Below are 19,026 nucleotides of genomic sequence, written 5' to 3'. Positions count from 1 at the left end.
AGTGACTCCTCCTCTTGTTCCTGCCTGTCACCTGAAGTAAGGCGTGCTCTTGGAGACAAAAAAACTCATCGTTTTTTCCCCTTTGGTTCATAGTAACCCTGTAAGCCAGAAACTTGTAGGCAACTGTACAGGAACATGCTCAGAATTATGTAGTGTTCATCTATTGCCGTTAGGTCAAAAAGTTGATCTTTGGCTGCTTCTTTATATACCGGACCGTAGCTTTGGTCAGATGCGGCATGGTGTGGAAATGCAGAACTCCGATTAAATAGCAAATACTCCAGTACAGATGATGTTATTGTTCACAGGAATGCCCAAGACTATGCCATATGTTGAACCACATTGTAAAATGGGGGTAGATTTTCAAAGTCAGCCTGCAAAAAGTGTTAGTTGGCTTTTAAAAATGTTCCTGGCTTTTGAAAATACAGTTTTGTTGGAATTTCTGAGATGGGAAAAATACTATGTATCCTGAGTCTGAAGATTATGAATAAGTAGATGTAAAAAAATAAAGCTGCAGAGTGACCTGACTTTTTTTGCATGTGTAGAGTAAGTGTCAGCCTGTTCAATAACTTGTGCTTGAGCCACTGCTATAGTGCAAATGTTTCGCGAAATGCGGAATTACAAATTGCCATCAGACAAGTGCAATGCATTGGGTTATTGAGATGATGATAGTTATTGGTGTGTTTTCCCTACAAATGAAGAGGAAAGCATTTATTTTTCAGAAAAGTATGATATGCTATAAACATAGTTACATACAGACGTACAGCACAAGTTATGTGAAATTACAGGACAAGCATTACAGAGGGAGGTAATTTGCAAGGAACTTGAATATTGATGAAAGAGAGTTTTTCTTATGGGCAGCCTCCTCTGAGAGTATTAATTTAGCGTACAGCTTCATTTTTAAATGAATAATATATAGACAAAATAATGCTTGCTTTGCCGCATGCTTGTATTTTATTTATGTGTGCACACATGGTCCACTCTAATTAAGCACAGCTCTTTATGGTTTATTTATTTGTTCTAGAGAGGCTGCTTAATATTTGAGGGAAACAGTAACGATGTGTCTGACCTTTGCAGTGGCTGTGTTATCGGTAAGATGGGTTTTGCAGGAGCCTGCAAGAACAGTAAAATAGCAGCTTGATCTTTTTCTCCATTTGCTGGAACATGCTCAAGAGACCTGATAGCACAAGAAAAAAAAATAGTAAGTGGTTAAAGAGTATTTTCTTGTGTTTTCAGCTCTCAGGAGGATGCTACTGACAGGCTGAGCAAAAGGGTTAAAAACTTTGCTGCTTTGCTTTTTGTTGTGGTCTGTTTTATTACCAAACCACCAGGGTAGTATTTCAGATGGTGAATAGTAGGTTGGTTTTTGGGTTTGTTTTTGTTTTTTTTTAATGCCAATACAAAGAAATAAATGTAAACGGAGGTGGAGACCAGTCCAGGTTTTAAGTTTTGTAGAGTATGGATAAGCATGCATGACTTTCTTTGTGTGGTGGTCTTGTAGTGGGATTTGTCACTAAACTTCCTAAAAATACATGTGGTATGTACACGCAAATTTTATCGCCTCTCCTTTTTTTTTTTTTTATGGCCTTTGCTTAATACAGATTCCCACCTCTTTTTACAAAAACGTTGCCTGAGCTTGTGCCGTGGTGAGGAGCTCGGTGCTGCAGTTCAACCCGCCGCTCCTTCCTCCGCCTGCCTCTCCCCGGTGGGCTCCTCTCCCAGCGCCGAGCTCTTCCCTGCTGCGCGTGCTGTGTGTGCAGTTGCTGTCTGATGAGGCTCTCGGTTTTATTTCTGATAAAAGCAAAACCACCGGGAGAGAAAGAGTTATTTGTTGCAAGAGCTAATAGCGTAGGTTTAAAAAAAAGCAGAAAAGGCAGGTATGGAGAAGCTGACGGATACCTGTGTATTCAGATGATGACGTTGCTATGTATGAAGCAATGGAAATTAAATGTTTGTTATATTTATAAATAAGGATTTTGGTTGATCCAGGCATTTCTGGGTGATACCAGTGAAGAACGATGTTTAACTGACTTCCACGTGAACATGACCATTTCTTACGTCGTTCTTCTGTGGAAGCTCTGTGTATGTGTACATACAAAGTTAATATTCTCATAATGGAAGATGCAATTTGTGCTCTATTCAGTCGCTCATGTTTTTGCTAATTAATCATTAATCATCTGCTATTGGAACAGTATCTTTTTTTTTTTTAATTAGCCACTGGTACATGTTTGTTAGATATCTGCCTGCAGAGCTCTTACAGTGCTGGAGCGTGTGCCAAATTTTTCTCTTAATCAGTAGGTAACATTTCATAGCTTTTGTTTCTTGCTTGTTTGTCTGTTTTTTCTCTGTCTTTATAAATGTAAAAATCTCCTTTCAGCCTACATGCCTATATGGTAGTTACCTCAGAGTAATAGTATCCCCGTGATACCCTTGGGGAAGAACAGAGGCGGTTGTCTTGTAAAGGAATGCAAGCTAATGGTATGTGCTTCTTCCAGCCAAACTGATTGGAGATAACTAACAACTTTTCCCTCTCCTCCTTCCTCCACGCAGGAAATGCAGGATCATTAGGACTAGCTAGCCTTCTGGGTTTTTGGTTTTGGTTTGGGTTTTTTTGCAGAAGGAGGATGGAGGCTTGGAGAACTGCTGAGTTCTCATTCACCTTCCTTTTTCTTGCAATGGTTATTCTTTCTCTGTGTTGCATAATGAATTGTTTATAGCTCACGTATAGAGCCGTCTTGCTTTTGAGGGTCTGCTGCAGATACATGTGAAAGGTTGACAAAGCATATAACCTCATTTTTGTGAGTGTCATGGGATAGGCGCAACTGCAGTAGCTGCAAAAAGCAGGGTGAGGTTGTGGTCTTTAACAGCCTACCTCTTGTCATAGAAGTACCATTCAAAACATAAACTAATTTAAAGCAGTCTAGGAGTTCTTGTCAATCGAGAGAGTGAGTGAGCGAGAAGATCATCACGGATCTGTGGCAGGGCTTTCCAGAGCTGAGGGCTGTGTTTTAACTTCTTCGTTGGTTGTAGGTGTCATTGCTTCAGGAGAGTCCCGCTCATAAACTGTCACCTTCTCCCCGTTTTGTTCCACATTTAAGTCCGAGAGCAGTCGGGCTTCAGTGTATTGCAAAGATCCACATTCATTAGTCCACACTAGACTATTTCAGTGAATGGACTACTGGAGCTAGGGCAGCAAAAAGGAAAAAAAAAAACTTGAGCCAAAAAAAAAAAAGGCATTTTCTGAAGGTGTTTGTGTTTAAGGTATCTGTGGAAAATAACTGCACAAAGTGAAATTGTTCATTATCTGCTCTGTTACTTCTGGTCATGTAAGCGAAGAGTTCTTGGCCTGGGCTTTAAATGATGTGTGTGATTTGTGGGCTGTTTCTGAAGTACGCTGATTGTGAAACGAGAAGAAAACGGAAGCTAACGGATACGTTGATCCGCTGCGTCAGGGTTTCGTGTCTCGCGATGTGGCAGAGCTGCCCGTAAGACGCTCCGCGGGAGACGAGGCCCTTTGGCAGGGACGGGGTTGCGCTGCCGCTGCGGCCAGCCGAGACCAGCCCTGCGGCCACCTCCTCGCCCCGCTCGCAGCTCCCGAATAACCTGACCCTGCCGCAGCCGTGGCGGGGATCAGCACAATTACCCCGTGGCTGGCGAGGCAGGCGGTGCCTAATGCCACTCCGATCGAACTGCGAGGGAAAGGGGGTTAAGCTGGGATAACGCTCCAGCCTCATCCTGGCAGCTGACAGCATCACCTCCCGGCCTTCTCGCTCCAGCTTGGCTCCAGGAGAGCGAGAGCAGGAGCATCTGAAGTTTTCTCTACCCCTCAGACCTTACGTGAGGGCAGTACGCAGCTCGCTAGTCGCTGCCATGTTGCTAGGGCAACTCGCCGATTTATTCATGTATTCCTACTTCAGTCTGATACATCCTCTGCCCTGCCTTTGCTGGAGCGGTCTGTTTGGCGTGCAGGCGCGCTTTGACGGGCTTCGAATGTAGCTTGCGTAGCTAACTATTACTTATGCAGGGAAGACATCTTCCATCCCCCCACCCCAAGTCGTTAGAGAGAGGTCTGTCTTGGATTTTCACATTTTAATTGGAGTGTATCTATGCATGTCCATGCACGGAAATTAAATATTGCACTTGTTTGTGCATTTTATGCTCCTAATGGAAGGGAGCATTATATCCATGTTCTCTCCTGCTACTAGAGCAGTTTAAGCTCCATTCCCTTCTTTCCCTGATATTCCCGTGCCTTTCTAGGGGCTTGTTTGAATGTATTTACCTGTAAACATGGCCTAAACCTTCCTCTCAATTTTTTATAAGCATGAATTAGTTGTTCTTGCATGCGTGAATAATGTAGCCTGCAGAATACATGCGCTTTAATGGTATCTTTGATAATCTATGTACAATTTAAACCCCAGATTATAAGAGGCAGTAGAAAACTTATGTTAACGCTGTTTTGCAGCAGAGATTTCTTTTGAAATGTGTCATTATCAGTAATAGAGGCTTTACTGTAAGAAGTGACCAGATATTTTTGTTTTTTTTTCCACTCAGCTGTCCCATTTCCTCCAAGTCACCGGCTCACAGCTAAGGAAGTGTTTGATAATGATGGAAAACCCCGTGTGGATATCTTAAAGGCACACCTTATGAAAGAAGGGAGACTGGAAGAGAGCGTTGCCTTGAGAATAGTAACAGAGGGAGCTTCAATTCTCCGCCAGGAAAAAAATTTGCTGGACATAGATGCACCAGTCACAGGTTAGTACGGAGTTATGATGATGGAGGGGATGGTTGCTGATTTGGCACATGTTAAGTAATGCATTAGTGTATTGGGGCTTCCTAAGGAGCTGAAAGGAAGCTTGAATATAATTTGTGCTCTCCAATACTCGATTTGCTCTGTCTGCTACCACTAGGATAATGGAGGCCATCAAGCAGCTTGTGAATTAGAGGAAAGGATCACATCTGCTGAGCCCTTTTTGTTTCTAAGGCAGAGAACATTTTTAGTCTTTAGGGGAAGATTAGAAGAACTTCCTTAAACTTGAAAAGTTACCTGGCCTTTTGCACCAGGTATTAATTCCATAATTTTATAGGTGTCATTTACCATAGTAGCACTGTTCAGACACACAGACAGCGTTGGGCTCTGAAGGAACAATGGTGTCAGAATAAATGGAAATTTTAATTAAATGCTAAGGAAAATAACGAGTGCAGCAGAAAGGAAAAAAATTAGCAGAATCCCAGTTTGTGTTGCCTGGGGGATTAATGAATTGTGCTGGTTGCAGAACCCATCCTGCCCTTGACTATCAAACACTACCACCCACTCATTAATCCTCAGGAAATGCCTTATACTTTGAATTTCCTTCTCTAATTGTCTCCTGCCTCCGACTGCATTCTGAACGTATGAATGCATTTGCTTGCTCTAATTTGCCTCCTCCCCTGTTTTGTTGTTGTTATTGGATATGAATGCATTTTTGGCAAGAAATCCATCTATGGCATAAAAAGTTAGCTGTGGGGCAAAAGATAACTAATTCCAGGCAGCTTAAACTATGAAACCAAACTATAAAACTTGGTTTAAGGTGGCAGGTCCTTTTGTCACTTTTGTTTCTGGAGAGCCCTGACAACAGTAAAAGAAATAGGTTCATCTGCTGCAGAAGAAGGGTTACCAGTCTTTATTATCAGTACTGGTAGCATTCACCAAAAACTCCATAGAAGTAGCAGACCCTTCATTTTCATGAAAACTTCTCTGAAACTGAAGAGCATAGTGTCTGGACTAGAATGATGCACAAGTTAAAGCTTGTAATTTTAAAAATGACATCCAAATAGGGGATTGTAGCTTGACCTGGAGAGGTAATGGGTATCATCTTTTATGTAATAATTAACTTGTCATGCTGCTGTACAATTCTGATGGAAACAGTGTCAATCATGTTGCAGCTCATGGATGAATAAAGGAAATGGGACGAATAAAAGGATCCCCCGAGTAGACTGAGAATAAAGTTCTACAGACATTTTCTTTGACGCTTCAGGATAAATGGAAGAAGTTGTAGAGATGCAATACCATTGTCCATAACTGAGTGGCAGACATGCAGAAATTCTACCTTTCTGTAGATTTTCTCTTTTTTTTGAGTGTGGTTTGTTTTTTTTTTTTTTTTTTTAAATCTATTGAGAGATGTAGACTGTAGAAGGATAGGTCTGGTGTGTTGTGTCCCGACTGATTTCCATAAGTCCATGTTCAATGTTCTCTCTCTTTTTTAAATTTTTCTCTTTAAAAATGATTTCTTAAATGCTTTTGAGGGTATCGGAATTGTTCTGAATTATATTTTGGAGATTAATCTCCTGAAGGTTACCCCATTGTATAACACTGGTATAATTTAAGTCTTTGATTCTTTTTTCAGTTGAGCCTACATCTTGCTTTGTTCCTGCTTTTGAAATTATTCTCACGCAGTGATTGTGATACTGCAGCATTCTTCAGGGTGGCTAGTAGCTACTCTCTTTTAAGCTAGTGTAGGAAAGCTGGGCTCCTAATGCTTGTTAGCGGGGTAGCTGAGAAGTGCTAATGTTCTGTATGAACAAACATGAAAGCTGGAGTTATGAAAGTGATCATCAAAAGAAGGAAAAAAATAAATTGTGAGGGGGAGGTTGGGAAAGCTTGTGAGGCATGTTCTTGTGGGCCTGACAATTTTCTTTGTATGAGTAGTATGACAGCAGGTGGCTGGATAAAGAGAGTATCAATTGACCGATGATGTGGTGGAAGTACAAGGTATACAGGCAATCAAGAAATAACTATGGAGTAGAGGAAAGCTTTTTTCAAACGTATGGAAGAACAAACAAAAAACCTGGTAGAGTGGAGAAGAAAATAAATTTTAGATTTTAGACATGGCAAGCAGTCTTGTTGAAGAGTGACAGTCATAAATCATTAATATGGGATCCTTTGTGGGAGATGCATTCATCTTTTAGAAACATATCCCTGTAGCTGGTTAATGAGATGGTGACCATCAAAGAGAAGAGAGATAGAAGAGCGTAACTGTTGAAGTAAGAGCACTGTGGATTAGTACAGTGATATATTTGATAAAGAACATGAAAGTTTTTTCTTAAAGCCTTGTGCAGCCATCCCTCATCCCTTGAAATTTCTCTTTTATTTTAAGGGATGAGATAATTGTCCTCAGAAAAAATATCAGAGTTCTGTTTATAAGCAAAGTTATGTGAAATAAAATGGGTACATAGAAGACCTGGATTTGAGGGAGAAGATTATTTGTGTTATGGGGGGGGAGGCATGCGAAGAGCTTTAATGTGGAATGGACAATCCATTATTTTATATTTATGCATGAAACTTACTCTGCGGTTAGCTGGAAGCACTGATGTGATTGTCATTTTGAGTGAATACATTTTGTTTTCAAATTTGGCAAGGTTATAAGCCTTTTGAAGCATTGCTGATGAATTCATTGCGACCTTAGCTCAAATTCTCATTGTTTGCTACATACATACGTACGTGCATGCGTAGTTTGCTACAGTTCTGGCTTACAACCAAGATGAACTACTCCTGCAGTTGTTACACAGGGCTGCTGTTTGCTGGGTATGAATCTGAACAGAGCCTGAACTAAGAAGAGACTCCAAGTCCTCTGCTATCGGGGTCCTTCTTGCATCTGGGAAGTGTTGAGACAACTTTGTCTTGACTTGTGACTGTGAGTTGGGAAGGATGGAGAGAATTGGGTCAAAAAAAGTGAGTGTATTGCAGGGAAGGCTGAAAGTAGGGATGAAAAGTGGTGACAGGGGCTGCTCAACAGACGACAAGGAGGTGGTTGAGACTGACCACTTGACTTGAAGACAAGAATATGTACTAGAGGTGAAAAGCTTGAGAGACAAGGAACTGACCAAGAGCCTGAGCCAGAGGTTGATAGAGGATGGCTGGGCCGGCGAAGTAGGAAGATGAGCAAGAGGTTGATAGGGTATTGGGACTAGCTGGGCAAGGCACCTGGTCTGGGAGGTGAAGGGGCACATGGTGGGGTGGGCCTGGCTGCAGAGTGACAGCTGTGGTAGAAGCAGTTACCAGTACAGACCTGTCTCATGACTGGCAGCAGTGACGGCCTGGCACAAGGGTTGTGGGGTCATCTGTGTTTCCGGTGTGGGGAAGAAGCCAGCCAGGCACACAGGCTGCTTTCCAGGTGCCTGCAGCACTATGGGGAACGTCCATGCCGGCCTTCACCCACCAGGGAATGGGCAGACAGCAAGGGGACAGGGAGCCACCTTCCACAGATGGATTGTTCCCGACTTCTTCATCTATACCCTCTTCTCTTGGAGGCATGTGGTCTTTGTCTTAAGCTTGTGGGTTTAATGAGATTGATGAACCACTAGACTACAGCTGTTCAGTGTTCAGAGGAAGCATGTCTCTGTGGCAGCCTTAGAATTTCCAGTCCTGTTTTATGTTCATAACACTATAATGAGACAGGGAGAAATTGGCTCATTTTTAATTGTTTTTTTCTAGAAGGCTAGATACACTTCCATATCTCTGAACCTCCCTGATGGCAATATTTACTGAAGTCATGCTCCAAAGAACAGTTGGGAATGCCAGATTTCGAATTGCCTGAGTAGCTTTATGTGGCCTTATTATATAGGTTCTTTAATATATGGAGCAATTCTGGGCAAGTGACGTACGCTACCCTTTGCATGATGACTGACTAATTACCTGTTTGTTTTTATGGGCCCTCACTTCCAGATCTAAAATCTGCTGTTAAGTACCGAACACTCTTAACTGCATGCCAAGCATGCGTCCCTTTGACTTCAGTGCATGGGTAACTTTCTCTGGATCTAAGTATATGCGTATACCTCCGTATATTATAGAATTATCTATATAATGATAAGTTCTTTGGGTTTTTGAATGTGTTATGTCAGAAAACCAAATTTAGGTAGAGCCTTTGATGGCAATGTTGCCTTGCTTGGCTCCCAGTCTGTGAAATGGACCCTTTAGCTCACCTGTGTTTTGAAGACAGTAATTCGCACATGTCTTTTGAAGTGGTGGGATGCTGCTATACTGGGTGGTGTTGAAGGTATGTGAGCAAGCTGATCATGCTGTCTTCAGAGTAAGGTTTGTAGAAGTTTTGTAACTAAAGCGTATTTCACACAAGTGAAGAGAACACAACTTGAAAGTTGCTCACTGCATGACTATGGTTCATTCTGTCCACTGCATAGAAAAGAGCAGAAAGTGACTGTGTAATTAAGGAATTTGTAGCATAATGCATATGCAAGAGAGGTTGTACTTGACACCTTAATTCTGTCACATCCTAAATATGGAGTTCTTTTTTTGCCAACATTTGTGGTGTTCACTTTAATTACTAGGTCTATGATATATTGGCATTAATGGGCCTCAGTTCACTGATCCTTTTCAAAGCAACCAAACCTGCACTTTTGGAACACAATAAATTGTTGTTTTCCAACATCTGCAAAAATTACCAGCTACAAGAGGAGCTGGGATTAAAATGTAAGAACCCAAAGGTCATATTGCAGAATTTGATTTCAGCAGCAAAGTAGCTGATGACAACAGCCAATTCCAGCTTCACGGCTAGATCTAATTTTGAGGTTGGCCCTGTTTTGAGCGGAGCAGCTTGCGCTAGATGACCTTCCCACCTTAACTTTTCTGTGATTTTAATTTTTACCTCCTTAAATGACATACTTAACTACAGGGTAGACCTAGAACTCTAAGTGGTATGTTTGTCTAATATCTATCATCGTATGTCTTTGCTTTTAACTTTTGGATTATGTTTCTTGAGGATATTGTTAGATTTACAGATACTGAATGAAAATAGCATGACATCTCTTGTACATATGACTGCACAAGTGCATAAGCTTGTAAGAGATGTGTGTTGGAGTTTTTAAGGTAAGTCTTTTTTCCCTATTGATGTCTATTTTAAAAGTAATTAACAAGTGCTCGGTTTCTTCTTGTAACATATGACAGCTCTCATTTTGTGTACTCAGTGTGCACTCCTTTTGGTTAGTCTCTGCCCAGTGTTGTTAGCAAGAGTTTCCTCTAGTAAACTAAGAACACGAAAGCCTAAGTCATATGCATCTTCATAAATCTGTGCTTTTTTGCATACGGTACTTATATGTAGTGTATGAACATTATGCAGGCAGCTGCCTGCATACAGATGTTCTCAATTCTGTTTGTGTGGGTGCCACTGCTGGTGGTGGCAATGACAACTGTTTCTGGCCTGGCGACAATAGCCAGGCTGTGTGCAGGCACAGAGGGCAGCATCTGTCAGTCCCTCATTTAGAAAAAATGGAAAATAGGTAAAATAAGCGCATACTCTTGTTCTAAACCTTCACATGCTGCATTGAGAAAGCCCTGATTGTGCTATCCTGTGTTTCAAGCTTTCTGAAATGCCACGTGCATGCAGCTTGGTATGTGAAGTTAGGTGAGCACCCGGTGAAGACAGAATAAAAGCTTATTGTTGCAGTGTAGAAACTTTTATAAAAGAAAGGGAAGGTGTCTCAGTCTCTGCAGGTCTTTTCCTTGGCCATATTGTTTTCCTCTACTAGTCCTGGTTTTTGCAACTCCCATGTTTATGGATGTGGTAGATGCAAGGAAACCACTGTTGCTTGCAGAGCCTTGCTATTCCTTTTGCATCGCATAATGTAAGGTAAGGTGCATGTATATTTCCAGTAGGTATATAAGTACTAACATCGTGCATGCTAAAGGGGAATACACCCACTTGCAGTTTCATTGGAGCGTCTTTGGGTAAAAAGTTCCATTGGCTTGATTGAATGTCATAGCGGTATGGAACTATAACTTAAATACTTTAATTGCTTGTAGTGAGCACGCTTAGAGTTTTTGCAATTTGAACTCTAAACTGATGGGGGGGAGAGGTTGTAGGCATCTGGGGATAGCCTGTGTGGGAACAACCGGCAACTCTGGTCACCTTCGGAAACCTTTGGTACATTATAGGTTCATAAAAACTACAGAGGAAGAGCCCTTTCCTGCCAGCATGTGCCTTTATGATCTTTGAGGCTTCCAGATATTCTCTGCGTATATTATTCCATGGGATGGTAGGGTTACCTGGGCCTGAACTTTTCCTCATGTTCCACATACATTTTTCCTTTGCCCAGTTTCTCTCTTTTGGTAGCATAAAATAATATTAGTAGGTTGCTAGTGCTGTGCAAGTTAAAACTTTGTAAACATTGAGAATTTCGAGCTAAAGTGATCAACGCTAAGGCAAGCTAATAAAAGTATTTATGCCCACATTACAGGCACATTGCCACAAAAAGGCAATAATGTTTAAAATTGCATCGAACTGTAGCACACATGTAAATGTTCTGATGCAATTGGAGAGTCAAACTAAAAGTTCTTTCTGATTTTTACCTTTGAAGCAGTTTAAGATAGAATTCCAGCATGGAAAATAAACAAGATTGCTTATTAGGGGCCTACAAGCACTGTAAGATCTATCTATATTAGCACAACATCAAAGTTTGTCAGAAATTAACATTTCAGTAAAAGCAATTTTAGTTAAAAATTCTCTATTTCACACTTAAGTAATTTAATTTCTACTCTAAACCTAATGTACCATGATTACTGTTGATGAAACTATGGAACTTCCAGGGCACTGTTATAACTAAAATATTTACTTATGTGTTGTGAAAAAACCATTTACATGATCAAGTTGTAAAACTTCATCCTGAGTGGCTGGTGTCTTCAGTCTCCCAAGTCTAAAAGCTTTAATGCTGGTTTGAAGTCTAGATACCTGCAGCTTCTGAAGGTAAGCGTTAAACAGAAGAATTATTCTTTTCCCTTCTTTGCCATAATGCATTCATTAAAGTTATCTTTAAAAAGTATCTTTACTATTGTTTGTGATACTAAAAGTAAATGATGGAGTCTGCCCTCCGAACAGGGTGCTGGTTACAGTGCGACACGTTTTTTCGGTATCTCAGCCAAGCAGTGGTATCTTTCAGTTGTGAGTAACTTCTTTAGCTGCTTTAACTGTATTGCCAGTCATTCTGAAAACATGCTGGTATTTTGTTCATTCTAGCCTTAAAATGCATGAGAGTCCCAAATGTTCCTGGTATAACTACATCAGTTTGCATTTCTGCGTTATACTGGTAAACATTCCCTGTGTGGACCAGTAACACCTGAGAACTGGACACATTTCAGCAAGTTATCCTCACTCTCAGAATAAATTGCCTGCAGTTAATTCTCCTTCATCATAGGAAGATTAACTTTGGCTGCAGCGAGGTAAATGTTAGTTTGAAATAAACTTTGACGTGTTTCTTTCTTAAATATCAATTCATGATCTCGTTTGCATAAATAATACGGCATTTCAACAGAACAGGTTGAAACCGTGGAAGAGGAGGAAAGGGAAAGTATCAACAGCACCATCTACTCTTGCATCCTTCTTGAAAACAAATGATAGTCCAATTCTTTTTACATGCCGGTATAAGGCAGATGTGTTCCCTGCCTTAATAAGTTAATTAGACTTTATGAAGAAATATTTGCCATAATTTTTAAAAATGCGCTAGATATACTTTTTTCTCAATGTACGCATGAGCGCAGTTTGCTGTTGCAACAATTACTTCTCTTTATATATCACTGTTGAATATGTTATTAAAATACAGAGAACCTGCATGTTAAACTCCTGTTAAAAATAATTTGTGATATAAACATACTGTTGAACACTAAAGTGAACTTGATTGGATCCTTTAATTGGATTGCTGATTAAAACTGGCACTGCTCCAGCTATTTTGCATGCTTTATTGAGAACTCATAATACATTAAATCACTTGTGACTTAAAAACTGGGACTTCTGAAAGAAGGTGAAGATGTAAGGCTGTATGTATTCAAATTTTTTTGATCTGTTCCTTCCATAAATGCTTCTGTCAGTTCCAGATATGGAGTGAAATATGCCTGCCTGCATCCCTGGGAGAACAAAGTGATTGCATCTTGTAGCTTAATTGAGCTGCTTCAGACATTAGCATCTGACATTTTGGCAGAGCTGATGTTTTCTAGTAGCAGCTGCTTAAATCTATCATTATTGCCAAGACAGTGGATACTACAGACCATATTCTTTACAACTACCTCACTTGTTCTTATAAATAATCCATCTATAGTTAACTTGCTTTGGTGCAAAAATCATAGTCAAATGAGCCAAAGTGAAATCATGGAGTCTGAGGTGCCCTTCAGATAACAGAGCTTAATTTGATGCTGTGAAATGGAGGATCAAATATGTATTGGGCTTCAAGTCAGCACAGAAATTGCATTGATTAAAAAATAACCACCAACAAAAATACAAAAACAACTGCTTGCAAATACCTAAGTCTTTAGGACTTTGTTCTTACCATCTTTTATTTAGCGTGTGGGTGCTTCTTCATCATGTAAATACTGACGGCACAGTATAGCATGTTAGCATTTCTTCTAGGGCTATTCCAAGAAGACATAGTAGATCATAGCAGTGGTGTTTATTGTAGCTTCTCAAAGATTTTTCTGAAACTTGTAAATCAGGTTTTTTTATTTGCTTTGCAATTATGTAGTCAGTGGCACAACTTGAGTTAGAACTGGGTAGTTCTGGGTCTTTGACACTTGGATTCTTTTTTAAGATAACCATGATGTTTGCACTGTGTAATCCTCATTAGGAAGAAAGACATCCTTTGTTCTCGCCTTTCATGTTCTCTTAGCTTTGCCTAGTTATTCCTCCTTTTGATTCTGGCCTCAGGTTAACTTAACTCAATCTTAGGTCGTAGTTTATATTGGCAAGGGGTGTGGGAATGCAGTGGGATCACTTCTGAAATCGCAGCCACCCACGTTCCTTCCTCCTCCCTCTTGGATGGACGAGCTACTGAAATGAGTAAGACCTAGAAGGGGGCAGAGGGAAATTCCAGCGTATGTTTGCCTTCCCCCCCAGCAAAACAAAAATCTACCAGTCACACACGAACCGGCATTCCCCACTTCATGTGTGTGAAATAAAGAGGATCATGATTTAATGTGTGTGAGGCTGGAAGGGGGGTTGATTCTGTCTTAATCGTACCACACCTGCAACAGCTGTAGAGCAGCCGTAGTGTAGAAGTCAAGCCGGGAACAGCTATGGGAGAGAAGAAAAGGAACGGGAGGAGTGCGAGGCGATGGACTTAATAGCAAGACAGAGACAAACAGCGTTTTGTGTTAGCTGATCATTGCCATTTGGAGGTACCACTGCGTTCATTGGATTTGGGAATCGCTGTACAGATGTGCCCGTGTTTAGAGTCTGGTTGTGCTTTTGGAGCTAACACCAGCTGTGTCTTGCCTTCAGCTGTGCTTTACATTTGTGTGTCTAACCTTTCACCAAAACCTGTCTGTGAAGCGCTGGCAAGTGCAAAGGAGATAACTAGCAGGTTCGTTCTTAAGAGATACTGTAAACATCACCTGTCATCACTTAGGAAGAGCATAACTCAGAGAGCATTAGAAGTTGGAGATGATGCTTATAGAAGGATGTTATCCTGGGATGGGTGGTTCTTCTACTTCTTCCTGCCTTTAGATGCTTTTTTGTTAGCATTTTAATTATTCTAAAAAATACCACTGGAGCTGAGACTTATCTATTTGGTTTTCTGCAGTTGATTTAGATAAAACGTTTATAGAATAATTTCCAAGTGTATATAATATCCTCTGTGAAGATTTTGCCTTTTTAAATGAAAAAAACCTGCTATAGTTCAAAACATTTTAATTGGTTTTAAAAATCTCATATTTTTAAATTGTCTTTAAACTCTATAAAATCCATACTCTCTAAATAAATGCACCAATTGCGAAGATTAATTGTGCTGAACAAGAGCATGTTTTCAATCCACAGTTGATTTCTGAAAGTCTTGGTAAGCGTCACAGGGGATTGTGGCAATAGTGTACGTGACTTGTACTGGTAGCGTGTCAAGCCATAACATTTTCTTCATTGTGTCATTGTGTGCCTTTTTTAGGGCATCAAGTCATTAAATGGTGAGTTCCAAATTGTTCCTTGGTGCTGTCTCCAGAATGACTGTGTTGGCTTCTGCTTCTCTCTTCTCTTAGGTTTGGGTATCTAAACCTACTTGAAATTTATGTATTGATACCACTCAGGAAGCTAATTACTTCCTGAGAACATATTCTTTATAAGTGAGGAGGATCTCGCTCCTCATGCTCTGACCAAAATTCAGCAAGAATGAAATTTTCAAGAGGGATCTAAGTCCTTTGCCATTTTGTTATTCCCTTTCTTTATTGCATAAATAATCCCTTGAGCTCAGCAGTTGTGTTGAACCTTGTGGATTGCTTGGTTTAAGTCAGTGTTTTTCCTTTTTGTGAGCTTTTTTGGATCCAGCTACATAATCATCTTTAAAGCAGGCAACCCAAGGACACAATGGCAGTGGATTAAGCTCCAATCTAAGAGCCTGTAGCTAAGAACCCAAACCAGTCTTTTGGTGCTCAGCACAAGGGAAGGCGCTGCAGAGAATTCTTCTGGCTCCTTAGGTGTATCAGCATCATTGCTTTCAGCTGTTACTTCTGAAAGTTGCCATGTTGAATATTTGACAGTCACTCTTACTCACCCTTCTTCTTCCAAATTGACTTCTGCAAAAAATTCTACCTTTACAGGTGGAAAACACCACAAAAGGATTGCTTCAATCAAAATAGGTTGAATTCAGAAATTAAAATGAACTGCTTGTGAGAGTTCACTGCAGAATTTTATCCAGCCAGACCAAAAATATTTTCTTCTGAATAATCAAGGAGATAAAATTGACTGAACTGTGTCAGATTTATTCTTTATTAACCTGTATTAATAAAGAACACTTTTAAGTATAATTTTCAATCTATAACCTTAAAAAACAAAGAAAACAACCCACAACACATTTCAGCTCATCTTTCATGCATGTCCTCTTCTGTGTTCGATGCCCTCTGTACATACAGCCCAAGGGCTACCGGGTGGCAACGTGGGTGGGCGGCATTGCCAGTGGCCATAGAAATCAATCCTGTGACTTCAGGCTTTGAGGAAGTGGCCGTGCAAGGACACTTCCATTTCTTTCTGCTTGGCTTGCTTTCTGTCATGGGCAATAGTCAGAGTTGTCTAGAACAATAAATTATGAAAGCTGATGTTGCTTATTTGTTCCACTTCATTTCCTTTGGCTCTTATCAGACTTAAGAGGGGAAAAAGTTAGCCTCAGTGTAGATACACAATTAAAGGTAAAGAGAAGTAGACCTAAGAGCTGTTTGTGAGATCAGCCTACATACTTAAAACTAGGTTATATTTTTTCCCCAAACAATCTCAAAAACTCCAGCTGAAAGGGTAAAAATTCTTTGAGGAGGAATTCATTTTTACATTCTGAACAAATAAGAAAATTTGTGACTCTCAACTGCAGTTAATTATTAGACCATATGACAGGTGATAGCCATTTCACCAAAATTTTGCTTGAAATGAGATTAGAATGGTAAGCCAGTGTTGAGGTGAGACTAGGTTGATCTCTAAGTACAATAAAGCAATCATTGTTAAGGATTTGAGGGTGGTTTGTGTATTATATTTGTTATTTTAATAATTGATTGCAGCAGATTAAAAATAGGTTTGTAGTCTATTGATTCTCTTAGAATTACTTGGGATTTGGGGGTGTGTTAGTTTGGGGGGTTTTTTTGTTTGTTTGTTTTGTTTTTATTAAGGTATCTGCTACTGGAGATAACTTGCTCATTATAGTGGAAAAACTTAAATTTCCAAACACACATAGAGGTTATTTATGGCCAAACCCACCTCTTAGTATAGAGGGCCAGCATCAAATGTAATTAAATCCTGTGTAAATCAGGAGTCACTCTGTGGAAATCCAGTGGCATTGCACCTAGATTTTATTGTAAAATTAGAGAAGAAGCATTAAGGATATGTGTGGGGAGAGGACACCAAGCATAGTGCAGAATAATTCTATGGCTCCCTGAATTCTTGTTGAGGGAACAAATGTATCCTCAGCAAACGGATGATTTTAGCAACGCAAAATGAATTTCAGATCATTGGCTCCAATCTAGGTGTTCAAAAGTCCTGCTTTTTGTAGTATAGAGGCTTGAGGCTTCACGATAGGAACACTATATCAAATCATCTCCTTCTGAAGGCATGAGCTGTTTAAAATGTAACTGGTTGAAGATGCCATCTGGTGGTATGCGTTTGGTATGTCTGGGTGCTTCCTGATGTACCTGCCATCAAGGCCATATATTCTCCTATGTGCAAGAGAGAAAGAATAGCCATTATGGTAAGGCCAGAACGCAAAGATCTCCAGTTGTTGCCGTAGGCACGGGCCAGAAGACTACCACAAGTGTGGGAGAGAAGGTAAGCATAAGCAATTAATGCAAGTCAACCTTTTATTTTGAAGTCTGATTTTCTTTTTCTAAATAAGCATTTGGGAAAAATTTCAGGTTATCTTACTTGGGGAGGCAGTGAAAAATAAGCTGGATTTGTGTTGGCAATTTGAGGTGGCGGTGAAATGATAAAGATCTGCCACCTTTGCTTGTTGCAGATTTTTAGGGCAGAAGGAAATGCATTTCAGTTGCATAAATTCTAAGTTTTTATGTTAGTTGATCAAACCTTGTTCTGTGTGTGTTCTAAAACCTCAAGGGCTGTATTTTTTTTTTTTTAATCTGTGAGAATATCAGAAATATGAATATAATCTTTCCTAGATTTGTGTAAAGCCTGTTTCTTTGAGAAGAGCTTTTAAGGTCTAACATTAATTGAATGGGTAAAGGTTAAAACTTTGTAGCAATAGCAGTTCACTGTGCTATTGAAGCTAAATTACTCACTTAAGCTAGTTTAAACAAAATCAAAGCATGAGCCTGCCAAAAGACATCTATCTCTTCTTACATTTGCAGGTTCTTTTGCTCTTATTTCATCACATGCTTTCCCTAGGCATCAGTGACTTATAGTCCAAACTAAAGCTTTTTTTCAGCATAGGGTTTCATTCAGTAACGAAGATAATGTTATTTTTGTTATGTTCTTCTACATTAAGCCCTTTCCTTAAAATCACAGAATAATTTAGGTTGGCCGGTACCTTTGGAAGTCGCATGGTCCTGCCCCTTGTTCAAAGCAGGGCCAGCTTCAAAGATAGATCAGGGCTAAATTCTGCCACTTCTTTTCTCAACTAATCCATCTTCTTCCTTCCAACTTGCACACATCCCTCTTTCCCTCTTAACGCCGTGTTTCTGAACAGACCTCCTACTGTTCCAGCTGTGTAGTGAGGGAGGGAGGTTAACTCCTCACAAAAGCCATCATATTCTTCAAGCATCAAGACTTGCCCTTCTTAATGTCTGCCCCTATTTTATCAATTATCAACATTGTCTGTTTTGTTCCAAGAACCCAGTGACTCATCTGAGCTCGGACCATTTCACGCTAAGCCTCTGAAACATTTCTTTGACTCTTCATAGAAGGAGGACCATATGCAGTTCCTTTCCCCCTCCCCCACCCCCCCACCCCCCTTGGTGACTTTATTGAAAATTCTGGCCTTGGAAGAGTTGTTCTCTGAGCACTGAGTTGTCTGTCTTTTCTCAAGACCACATCCTTTTTCACGTGCTTCCTGGGACAGACAGTGTTGACATTTGAGCTATCATTAATAGCAATTACTCTGCAGTGCCCGACTGATGATTATTCCCCATTAAGCTTACTGAAGTGTATGGAAGAGAGCATGGTGTTCACAGAGGCTGTTATGAGGGCCTGCAGCGGTCTCATCTGTACCCTCCTTGACCACCCATCCTCTCTGTCTGCCTTTGGACTCACAAAGCACTGCTTACGGGAGACTTTGAAGAAAGAATAATAATGAAGAGGATCCATCCACCTGATGTGTCATTGTCCCAACTGAAACCCAACTGGCCTCAGTCATAGATAATATTTAAAATACAATTTTTGTGTCCTTGGGAGTACCCAGGCACAGAATCTGACTTGCAAAAAGTCTGACTGGTACCTATATTCCATTCTGAGGTGGCCCAAATCTCTTCAAACTTTTGGAAGTGAGGTGTTTGGTTCAACTCCTGTTAGTATTTTGGGGTATGGGGGTATAAAAAGGACCTCTCCAAAGTATGTATCTACAGCGAAAGCATGGGGAAAGGTA

At 40.3% G+C, this 19,026-nt stretch overlaps 1 protein-coding gene across 2 annotated transcripts in view; it reads left to right on the top strand.

Annotated features, from left to right (window-relative positions):
* Positions 1 to 19,026, top strand: part of PPP3CA (protein phosphatase 3 catalytic subunit alpha) — a 205,046-nt gene that overhangs the window by 79,415 nt on the left and 106,605 nt on the right. For both annotated transcript variants that reach the window (XM_075500636.1, XM_075500637.1), the window contains exon 2: positions 4,549 to 4,749. In XM_075500636.1, the coding sequence (XP_075356751.1) occupies positions 4,549 to 4,749 (201 nt within the window). The remainder of the gene's footprint in view (positions 1 to 4,548; positions 4,750 to 19,026) is intronic.

The sequence above is a fragment of the Mycteria americana genome, chromosome 4 (genome assembly GCF_035582795.1).
Source record: "Mycteria americana isolate JAX WOST 10 ecotype Jacksonville Zoo and Gardens chromosome 4, USCA_MyAme_1.0, whole genome shotgun sequence".
Lineage (NCBI taxonomy): Eukaryota > Metazoa > Chordata > Aves > Ciconiiformes > Ciconiidae > Mycteria > Mycteria americana.
Note: the sequence above shows the minus strand (reverse complement) of the source record. Positions and strands in the feature narration are given on the sequence as shown.